The following is a 12,028-nucleotide window of genomic DNA, read 5'->3' as shown; positions in this document are numbered from 1 at the left end:
CTACTGAACATCTTACTGAAGCTGAATTAATAACCCCCCAACCAATGAAAAGGGGGAGGGGGAAGTATCTAAAAATTTAAATACAACAATTGGTCTGTTTTTTTTTTCTTCTTTTAGGAAAGCCCGGACCCTCTTTGAGAAGAACGCTGCCCCCATACTGCACCTGGCTGGGATAGATGTACACGTGGTAAAGGTGGGCGTCCTCTCCCTTTTTCATGTTCTTATATTTTTCTATTATTTTTAACACTGAAATGTTCCCAAAATGTAATTGGCCGCCGTAAAGACGTTTCATCAGATACATTGTAGCATTCTGATATCAGCAGTGCCCCCTGCAGGATCAAGGAGGTACTGCTAGACTGATATCACACAGCTCCATGTATAGAGACCCTGGTGCCTCGGGATACAAATCTCATTACATTGTGCAGCAAGAAAGTGGTTACAGTAATCATATTCCTGTACATAGGGGGCAGTATTATAGTAGTTATATTCTTGTACATAGGGGGCAGTATTATAGTAGTTATATTCTTGTACATAGGGGGCAGTATTATAGTAGTTATATTCTTGTACATAGGGGGCAGTATTATAGTAGTTATATTCCTGTACATAGGGGGCAGTATTATAGTAGTTATATTCCTGTACATAGGGGGCAGTATTATAGTAGTTATATTCCTGTACATAGGGGGCAGTATTATAGTAGTTATATTCCTGTACATAGGGGGCAGTATTATAGTAGTTATATTCCTGTACATAGGGGGCAGTATTATAGTAGTTATATTCTTGTACATAGGGGGCAGTATTATAGTAGTTATATTCCTGTACATAGGGGGCAGTATTATAGTAGTTATATTCTTGTACATAGGTGGCAGTATTATAGTAGTTATATTCTTGTACATAGGTGGCAGTATTATAGTAGTTATATTCCTGTACATAGGGGGTAGTATTATAGTAGTTATAGTCTTGTACATAGGGGGCAGTATTATAGTAGTTATATTCTTGTACATAGGGGGGCAGTATTATAGTAGTTATATTCCTGTACATAGGGGGCAGTATTATAGTAGTTATATTCCTATACATAGGGGGCGGTATTATAGTAGTTATATTCTTGTACATAGGGGGGCAGTATTATAGTAGTTATATTCCTGTACATAGGGGGCAGTATTATAGTAGTTATATTCCTGTACATAGGGGGCAGTATTATAGTAATTATATTCCTGTACATAGGGGGCAGTATTGTAGTAGATATATTCCTGTACATAGGGGGCAGTATTATAGTAGTTATATTCCTATACATAGGGGGCGGTATTATAGTAGTTATATTCTTGTACATAGGGGGCAGTATTATAGTAGTTATATTCTTGTACATAGGGGGGCAGTATTATAGTAGTTATATTCCTGTACATAGGGGGCAGTATTATAGTAGTTATATTCCTGTACATAGGGGGCAGTATTATAGTAGTTATATTCCTGTACATAGGGGGCAGTATTATAGTAGTTATATTCCTGTACATAGGGGGCAGTATTATAGTAGTTATATTCCTATACATAGGGGGCGGTATTATAGTAGTTATATTCTTGTACATAGGGGGCAGTATTATAGTAGTTATATTCCTGTACATAGGGGGCAGTATTATAGTAGTTATATTCCTATACATAGGGGGCGGTATTATAGTAGTTATATTCTTGTACATAGGGGGGCAGTATTATAGTAGTTATATTCCTGTACATAGGGGGCAGTATTATAGTAGTCATATTCCTATACATAGGGGGCGGTATTATAGTAGTTATATTCTTGTACATAGGGGGCAGTATTATAGTAGTTATATTCTTGTACATAGGGGGGCAGTATTATAGTAGTTATATTCCTGTACATAGGGGGCAGTATTATAGTAGTTATATTCCTGTACATAGGGGGCAGTATTGTAGTAGATATATTCCTGTACATAGGGGGCAGTATTATAGTAGTTATATTCCTGTACATAGGGGGCAGTATTATAGTAGTTATATTCCTATACATAGGGGGCGGTATTATAGTAGTTATATTCTTGTACATAGGGGGGCAGTATTATAGTAGTTATATTCTTGTACATTGGGGGGAGTATTATAGTAGTTATATTCTTGTACATAGGGGGCAGTATTATAGTAGCTATATTCCTGTACATAGGGGGCAGTATTATAGTAGTTATATTCTTGTACATAGGGGGCAGTATTATAGTAGTTATATTCCTATACATAGGGGGCGGTATTATAGTAGTTATATTCCTGTACATAGGGGGCAGTATTATAGTAGTTTTATTCCTGTACATAGGGGGCAGTATTATAGTAGTTATATTCTTGTACATAGGGGGGCAGTATTATAGTAGTTATATTCTTGTACATAGGGGGGCAGTATTATAGTAGTTATATTCTTGTACATAGGGGGGCAGTATTATAGTAGTTATAATCTTGTACATAGGGGGCAGTATTATAGTAGTTATATTCCTATACATAGGGGGCGGTATTATAGTAGTTATATTCCTGTACATAGGGGGCGGTATTATAGTAGTTATATTCCTGTACATAGGGGGCAGTATTATAGTAGTTATATTCCTGTACATAGGGGGCAGTATTATAGTAGTTATATTCTTGTACATAGGGGGCAGTATTATAGTAGTTATATTCTTGTACATAGGGGGGCAGTATTATAGTAGTTATTTTCCTGTACATAGGGGGCAGTATTATAGTAGTTATATTCCTGTACATAGGGGGCAGTATTATAGTAGTTATATTCCTGTACATAGGGGGCAGTATTATAGTAGTTGTATTCTTGTACATAGGGGGCAGTATTATAGTAGTTATATTCTTGTACATAGGGGGCAGTATTATAGTAGTTATATTCTTGTACATAGGGGCAGTATTATAGTAGTTATATTCCTGTACATAGGGGGCAGTATTATAGTAGTTATATTCCTGTACATGGGGGGCAGTATTATAGTAGTTATATTCCTGTACATGGGGGGCAGTATTATAGTAAAGGGCGCAGGGGCCGCCCTTTGGATGTCCCTGTTGTGGGGAATGACTACAAATACAATTTTAGAGGTTTTCCAGTAGGTCCTAATCTCTGCGGCTGTCCTAGGTATATCACCCGTGCGGCAGGTTTTGTAGGTCACAGTATGACCCGCCCGTGGACCTTCTCAAGTCAGCAGAGAAAATTGCAGGAGGAATAAAGGAGAAGGGAGAGGAGGGGGAATTGGAAATGCAATCAAGTGTTACGGATTAATTAGAGCAGTTTGGAGCAACCTCCATGCTCCAAAATTAGAAGACGCTTTCTACTCGGCTGCTGTGAATTTTAAGCAGAGAGGTCTGTGAGAAGCAAGCGGGGGGGGGGGGACTTAACCCCATCTGCCCATCATTGGACTCCAGTGCACAAGATACCAAATTCTAGACAGATGGTATTTAACTCCCTCTAACCCAATTCGGTTGTGTAGCAAGTCCATGCACTGGAAAAAGTTGGAGTAATTGGAGTAAAAGTCCATTTACTCTCCATTCAAAATGTAAAAACAGCTTCTCGATATCTTACTGATAGGATGAGATTTCATTGATTGACCTCATACGATACGATATTGATCCCCTGGGGGGAAATTGTTTTGTACATAAAGTTCCGGCAGTTGTGCAGAGAGAGGTTAACGTTACAGTTACATACGGACACTACAGGAGGCGCGTTCTTACATAGAGACACTACAGGAGGCGCGTTCTTACATACGGACACTACAGGAGGCGCGTTCTTACATACGGACACTACAGGAGGCGCGTTCTTACATACAGACACTACCGGAGGCGCGTTCTTACATAGAGACACTACAGGAGGCGCGTTCTTACATAGAGACACTACAGGAGGCGCGTTCTTACATAGAGACACTACAGGAGGCGCGTTCTTACATAGAGACACTACAGGAGGCGCGTTCTTACATACGGACACTACAGGAGGCGCGTTCTTACATACGGACACTACAGGAGGCGCGTTCTTACATACAGACACTACCGGAGGCGCGTTCTTACATAGAGACACTACAGGAGGCGCGTTCTTACATACGGACACTACAGGAGGCGCGTTCTTACATACAGACACTACCGGAGGCGCGTTCTTACATAGAGACACTACAGGAGGCGCGTTCTTACATACAGACACTACCGGAGGCGCGTTCTTACATAGAGACACTACAGGAGGCGCGTTCTTACATACAGACGCTACAGGAGGCGCGTTCTTACATACAGACGCTACAGGAGGCGCGTTCTTACATACAGACGCTACAGGAGGCGCGTTCTTACATACAGACGCTACAGGAGGCGCGTTCTTACATACAGACACTACAGGAGGCGCGTTCTTACATACAGACACTACAGGAGGCGCACTCTTACATACAGACACTACAGGAGGCGCGTTCTTACATACAGACGCTACAGGAGGCGCGTTCTTACATACAGACGCTACAGGAGGCGCGTTCTTACATACAGACGCTACAGGAGGCGCGTTCTTACATACAGACGCTACAGGAGGCGCGTTCTTACATACAGACGCTACAGGAGGCGCCTTCTTACATACAGACGCTACAGGAGGCGCGTTCTTACATACAGACGCTACAGGAGGCGCGTTCTTACATACAGACACTACAGGGGCGCGTTCTTACATACAGACACTACAGGAGGCGCGTTCTTACATACGGACACTACAGGAGGCGCGTTCTTACATAGAGACACTACAGGAGGCGCGTTCTTACATACAGACACTACAGGAGGCGCACTCTTACATACAGACACTACAGGAGGCGCGTTCTTACATAGAGACACTACAGGAGGCGCGTTCTTACATAGAGACACTACAGGAGGCGCGTTCTTACATAGAGACACTACAGGAGGCGCGTTCTTACATAGAGACACTACAGGAGGCGCGTTCTTACATACAGACGCTACAGGAGGCGCGTTCTTACATAGAGACACTACAGGGGGCGCGTTCTTACATACAGACGCTACAGGAGGCGCGTTCTTACATACAGACGCTACAGGAGGCGCGTTCTTACATACAGACGCTACAGGAGGCGCGTTCTTACATACAGACGCTACAGGAGGCGCGTTCTTACATACAGACGCTACAGGAGGCGCGTTCTTACATACAGACGCTACAGGAGGCGCGTTCTTACATACAGACGCTACAGGAGGCGCGTTCTTACATACAGACACTACAGGGGCGCGTTCTTACATACAGACACTACAGGAGGCGCGTTCTTACATACGGACACTACAGGAGGCGCGTTCTTACATACAGACACTACAGGAGGCGCACTCTTACATACAGACACTACAGGAGGCGCGTTCTTACATACAGACACTACAGGAGGCGCGTTCTTACATAGAGACACTACAGGGGCGCGTTCTTACATAGAGACACTACAGGAGGCGCGTTCTTACATAGAGACACTACAGGAGGCGCGTTCTTACATAGAGACACTACAGGAGGCGCGTTCTTACATACGAACACTACAGGAGGCGCGTTCTAACATACAGACACTACAGGAGGCGCGTTCTTACATAGAGACACTACAGGAGGCGCGTTCTTACATAGAGACACTACAGGAGGCGCGTTCTTACATAGAGACACTACAGGAGGCGCGTTCTTACATAGAGACACTACAGGAGGCGCGTTCTTACATAGAGACACTACAGGGGGCGCGTTCTTACATACAGACACTACAGGAGGCGCGTTCTTACATACGAACACTACAGGAGGCGCGTTCTTACATAGAGACACTACAGGAGGCGCGTTCTTACATAGAGACACTACAGGGGCGCGTTCTTACATAGAGACACTACAGGAGGCGCGTTCTTACATAGAGACACTACAGGAGGCGCGTTCTTACATAGAGACACTACAGGAGGCGCGTTCTTACATACGAACACTACAGGAGGCGCGTTCTAACATACAGACACTACAGGAGGCGCGTTCTTACATAGAGACACTACAGGAGGCGCGTTCTTACATACAGACGCTACAGGAGGCGCGTTCTTACATACAGACGCTACAGGAGGCGCGTTCTTACATACAGACGCTACAGGAGGCGCGTTCTTACATACAGACGCTACAGGAGGCGCGTTCTTACATACAGACACTACAGGAGGCGCGTTCTTACATACAGACACTACAGGAGGCGCACTCTTACATACAGACACTACAGGAGGCGCGTTCTTACATACAGACGCTACAGGAGGCGCGTTCTTACATACAGACGCTACAGGAGGCGCGTTCTTACATACAGACGCTACAGGAGGCGCGTTCTTACATACAGACGCTACAGGAGGCGCGTTCTTACATACAGACGCTACAGGAGGCGCCTTCTTACATACAGACGCTACAGGAGGCGCGTTCTTACATACAGACGCTACAGGAGGCGCGTTCTTACATACAGACACTACAGGGGCGCGTTCTTACATACAGACACTACAGGAGGCGCGTTCTTACATACGGACACTACAGGAGGCGCGTTCTTACATAGAGACACTACAGGAGGCGCGTTCTTACATACAGACACTACAGGAGGCGCACTCTTACATACAGACACTACAGGAGGCGCGTTCTTACATAGAGACACTACAGGAGGCGCGTTCTTACATACAGACGCTACAGGAGGCGCGTTCTTACATAGAGACACTACAGGGGGCGCGTTCTTACATACAGACGCTACAGGAGGCGCGTTCTTACATACAGACGCTACAGGAGGCGCGTTCTTACATACAGACGCTACAGGAGGCGCGTTCTTACATACAGACGCTACAGGAGGCGCGTTCTTACATACAGACGCTACAGGAGGCGCGTTCTTACATACAGACGCTACAGGAGGCGCGTTCTTACATACAGACGCTACAGGAGGCGCGTTCTTACATACAGACACTACAGGGGCGCGTTCTTACATACAGACACTACAGGAGGCGCGTTCTTACATACGGACACTACAGGAGGCGCGTTCTTACATACAGACACTACAGGAGGCGCACTCTTACATACAGACACTACAGGAGGCGCGTTCTTACATACAGACACTACAGGAGGCGCGTTCTTACATAGAGACACTACAGGGGCGCGTTCTTACATAGAGACACTACAGGAGGCGCGTTCTTACATAGAGACACTACAGGAGGCGCGTTCTTACATAGAGACACTACAGGAGGCGCGTTCTTACATACGAACACTACAGGAGGCGCGTTCTAACATACAGACACTACAGGAGGCGCGTTCTTACATAGAGACACTACAGGAGGCGCGTTCTTACATAGAGACACTACAGGAGGCGCGTTCTTACATAGAGACACTACAGGAGGCGCGTTCTTACATAGAGACACTACAGGAGGCGCGTTCTTACATAGAGACACTACAGGGGGCGCGTTCTTACATACAGACACTACAGGAGGCGCGTTCTTACATACGAACACTACAGGAGGCGCGTTCTTACATAGAGACACTACAGGAGGCGCGTTCTTACATAGAGACACTACAGGGGCGCGTTCTTACATAGAGACACTACAGGAGGCGCGTTCTTACATAGAGACACTACAGGAGGCGCGTTCTTACATAGAGACACTACAGGAGGCGCGTTCTTACATACGAACACTACAGGAGGCGCGTTCTAACATACAGACACTACAGGAGGCGCGTTCTTACATAGAGACACTACAGGAGGCGCGTTCTTACATAGAGACACTACAGGAGGCGCGTTCTTACATAGAGACACTACAGGAGGCGCGTTCTTACATAGAGACACTACAGGAGGCGCGTTCTTACATAGAGACACTACAGGAGGCGCGTTCTTACATAGAGACACTACAGGGGGCGCGTTCTTACATACAGACACTACAGGAGGCGCGTTCTTACATACGAACACTACAGGAGGCGCGTTCTTACATACAGACACTACAGGAGGCGCGTTCTTACATACGGACACTACAGGAGGCGAGTTCTGAGGCCCCGAGTTCCGAGGCCCGGAGTTCCGAGGCCCCACTACTGAGACAACATCTTTTTTGTTTTTTCCCCTGCCTTTTGTTATGGTGGGCACCATGGATATCCTCTTGGCTGCTGAAGTAGTAGTATCTATACACATGAATATCCAGTAATTTGCATTGCAGGGATCACACACAGTCTTTTATTGCCCCTTATGTTAGTTGATGAAGGAGGTGGGAGGCTTTTAGTTCTATGCTGGACATCAGCCATTTCCCTCTTTCCTCTCTCCGTGAATCTGTGTAAGACAACTGGCAGCAGCAGGAGCCTCACCCATCAGCACCAGACAGTTTTCTGTCTCTTATTCCTAAGGCAATTGATATCAATATATAAAAACATTCTTCCTGTATTTTTGTTGCTCAGCCATTTCTTCAAATCTGTGTAAGACAACTGGCAGCGGGAGCCTCTCGCCATCAGCACCATAAAGTTTTGTGTCTCCTATTACAAATGATGTTGAAATCAATATATATATATATAAATCCTTCCTATATGTCGCTGGACATCAACATTGTCCTTCCTTTCTCTTCTTCTGAAATCCTTGAAAGACAACTGGCCCTCTTCACCTTAGTTGGAGAATCTGGAGCCGTCATTGGCAGATGTCACCTGCCCGGCTGTGACCATCCATTACCCGCGTGCTCTCACATTGCACATGGCAGGTGCCGCACGCATTAGGCATGACGCCAGTGTCTTCCTGAAGTGCTGTGACAGGTCCGTGTGAAGAGCAGTGATTAGCACCGCGACCGCTAATTGCCATCCAGCTATTCTCAGCCGGCAGATTGTTGATTGTGATTTATATATAAATAGCAGTGACAGCTCGGAGAGACGAAAACCGGGCCGAGGGCAGTAACAGCTCCGAATGATAAAAACCAGGAGAGACGAAAACCGGGCCGAGGGCAGTCACAGCTCCGAATGATAAAAACCAGGAGAGGTGAAAACCGGGCCGAGGGCAGTCACAGCTCCGAATGATAAAAACCGGGAGAGGTGAAAACCGGGCCGAGGGCAGTCACAGCTCCGAATGATAAAAACCGGGAGAGGTGAAAACCGGGCCGAGGGCAGTCACAGCTCCGAATGATAAAAACCGGGAGAGGTGAAAGCCGGGCCGAGGGCAGTCACAGCTCCGAATGATAAAAACCAGGAGAGACGAAAACCGGGCCGAGGGCAGTCATAGCTCCGAAAGATAAAAACCAGGAGAGGTGAAAGCCGGGCCGAGGGCAGTCACAGCTCCGAATGATAAAAACCAGGAGAGACGAAAACCGGGCCGAGGGCAGTCACAGCTCCGAAAGATAAAAACCAGGAGAGGTGAAAGCCGAGCCGAGGGCAGTAACAGCTCCGAGTGATAGAAACCGGGAGAGGTGAGAGCCGGGCCGAGGACAGTCACAGCTCCGAATGATAAAAACCGGGAGAGGTAAGAGCCGGGCCGAGGGCAGTCACAGCTCCGAGTGATAGAACCGGGAGAGGTGAAAGCCGGGCCGAGGACAGTCACAGCGCCGAATGATAAAAACCGGGAGAGGTGAGAGCCGGGCCGAGGGCAGTCACAGCTCCGAATGATAAAAACCGGGAGAGGTGAAAACCGGGCCGAGGGCAGTAACAGCTCCGAATGATAGAAACCGGGAGAGGTGAAAACCGGGCCGAGGACAGTCACAGCTCCGAATGATAAAAACCGGGAGAGGTGAAAACCGGGCCGAGGACAGTCACAGCTCCGAATGATAAAAACCGGGAGAGGTGAAAACCGGGCCGAGGGCAGTCACAGCTCCGAGTGATAGAAACCGGGAGAGGTGAAAGCCGGGCCGAGGGCAGTCACAGCTCCGAGTGATAGAAACCGGGAGAGGTGAAAGCCGGGCCGAGGGCAGTCACAGCTCCGAGTGATAGAAACCGGGAGAGGTGAAAACCGGGCCGAGGGCAGTCACAGCTCCGAATGATAAAAACCGGGAGAGGTGAAAGCCGGGCCGAGGGCAGTCACAGCTCCGAATGATAAAAACCGGGAGAGGTGAGAGCCGGGCCGAGGGCAGTCACAGCGCCGAATGATAAAAACCGGGAGAGGTGAAAACCGGGCCGAGGGCAGTAACAGCTCCGAATGATAGAAACCGGGAGAGGTGAAAACCGGGCCGAGGGCAGTCACAGCTCCGAATGATAAAAACCGGGAGAGGTGAAAACCGGGCCGAGGACAGTCACAGCTCCGAATGATAAAAACCGGGAGAGGTGAAAACCGGGCCGAGGACAGTCACAGCTCCGAATGATAAAAACCGGGAGAGGTGAAAACCGGGCCGAGGGCAGTCACAGCTCCGAGTGATAGAAACCGGGAGAGGTGAAAGCCGGGCCGAGGGCAGTCACAGCTCCGAATGATAAAAACCGGGAGAGGTGAAAGCCGGGCCGAGGGCAGTCACAGCTCCGGATGATAAAAACCGGGAGAACATCAAAAACTGGCCTTAGAGTCATGACTCGGAAAGAAAACTCTAGGCATAAGTACTTGAGAGTTTGGAGAGACATAAACCTGGCCCTAGTGACTGCTCAGAGTAAAAAAAAAAATGAAAATTTTTTTTGGATTGAATGGAGCAATAACTCTAGAGAAGAGAAAACACTAGGCCTGGGGTTTCAGAGCATGCCCACAACACTCTCCAATAGATGTCTATAGCTGATGGTTACAGAGCATGCCCTCAGCACTCTCCAATAGATGTCTATAGCTGATGGTTACAGAGCATGCCCTCAGCACTCTCCAATAGAGGTCTATAGCTGATGGTTACAGAGCATGCCCTCCACACTCTCCAATAGATGTCTATAGCTGATGGTTACAGAGCATGCCCACAACACTCTCCAATAGATGTCTATAGCTGATGGTTACAGAGCATGCCCTCAGCACTCTCCAATAGATGTCTATAGCTGATGGTTACAGAGCATGCCCTCAGCACTCTCCAATAGATGTCTATAGCTGATGATTACAGAGCATGCCCTCAGTACTCTCTAATAGAGGTCTATAGCTGATGGTTACAGAGCATGCCCTCAGTACTCTCCAATAGATGTCTATCGCTGGTGGTTACAGAGCATGCCCTCAGCACTCTCCAATAGAGGTCTATAGCTGATGGTTACAGAGCATGCCCTCAGTACTCTCTAATAGAGGTCTATAGCTGATGGTTACAGAGCATGCCCTCAGTACTCTCCAATAGATGTCTATCGCTGGTGGTTACAGAGCATGCCCTCAGCACTCTCCAATAGATGTCTATAGCTGGTGGTTACAGAGCATGCCCACAACACTCTCCAATAGATGTCTATAGCTGGTGGTTACAGAGCATGCCCACAACACTCTCCAATAGATGTCTATAGCTGGTGGTTACAGAGCATGCCCTCAGTACTCTCCAATAGATGTCTATAGCTGATGGTTACAGAGCATGCCCTCAGCACTCTCCAATAGATGTCTATAGCTGATGGTTACAGAGCATGCCCTCAGCACTCTCCAATAGATGTCTATAGCTGATGGTTACAGAGCATGCCCTCAGCACTCTCCAATAGATGTCTATAGCTGATGGTTACAGAGCATGCCCTCAGTACTCTCCAATAGATGTCTATAGCTGATGGTTACAGAGCATGCCCTCAGCACTCTCCAATAGATGTCTATAGCTGATGGTTACAGAGCATGCCCTCAGCACTCTCCAATAGAGGTCTATAGCTGATGATTACAGAGCATGCCCTCAGCACTCTCCAATAGAGGTCTATAGCTGATGGTTACAGAGCATGCCCTCAGTACTCTCCAATAGATGTCTATAGCTGATGGTTACAGAGCATGCCCTCAGCACTCTCCAATAGATGTCTATAGCTGATGGTTACAGAGCATGCCCTCAGCACTCTCCAATAGATGTCTATAGCTGATGGTTACAGAGCATGCCCTCAGCACTCTCCAATAGATGTCTATAGCTGGTGGTTACAGAGCATGCCCTCAGCACTCTCCAATAGATGTCTATAGCTGATGGTTACAGAGCATGCCCTCAGTACTCTCCAATAGATGTCTATAGCTGA

At 47.1% G+C, this 12,028-nt stretch overlaps 1 protein-coding gene across 4 annotated transcripts in view; it reads left to right on the top strand.

Annotated features, from left to right (window-relative positions):
- The window catches only part of AGK (acylglycerol kinase), a 47,665-nt gene that overhangs the window by 10,932 nt on the left and 24,705 nt on the right, over positions 1-12,028 (top strand). For all 4 annotated transcript variants that reach the window (XM_072145209.1, XM_072145212.1, XM_072145210.1 and 1 more), the window contains exon 5: positions 118-193. In XM_072145209.1, coding sequence (XP_072001310.1) covers positions 118-193 — 76 coding nt within the window. The remainder of the gene's footprint in view (positions 1-117; positions 194-12,028) is intronic.

This window comes from Engystomops pustulosus, chromosome 4 (genome assembly GCF_040894005.1).
Source record: "Engystomops pustulosus chromosome 4, aEngPut4.maternal, whole genome shotgun sequence".
Classification (NCBI taxonomy): domain Eukaryota; kingdom Metazoa; phylum Chordata; class Amphibia; order Anura; family Leptodactylidae; genus Engystomops; species Engystomops pustulosus.
The sequence above is the reverse complement of the archived record's forward strand: the minus strand, read 5'-3'. Positions and strand labels throughout refer to the sequence as shown.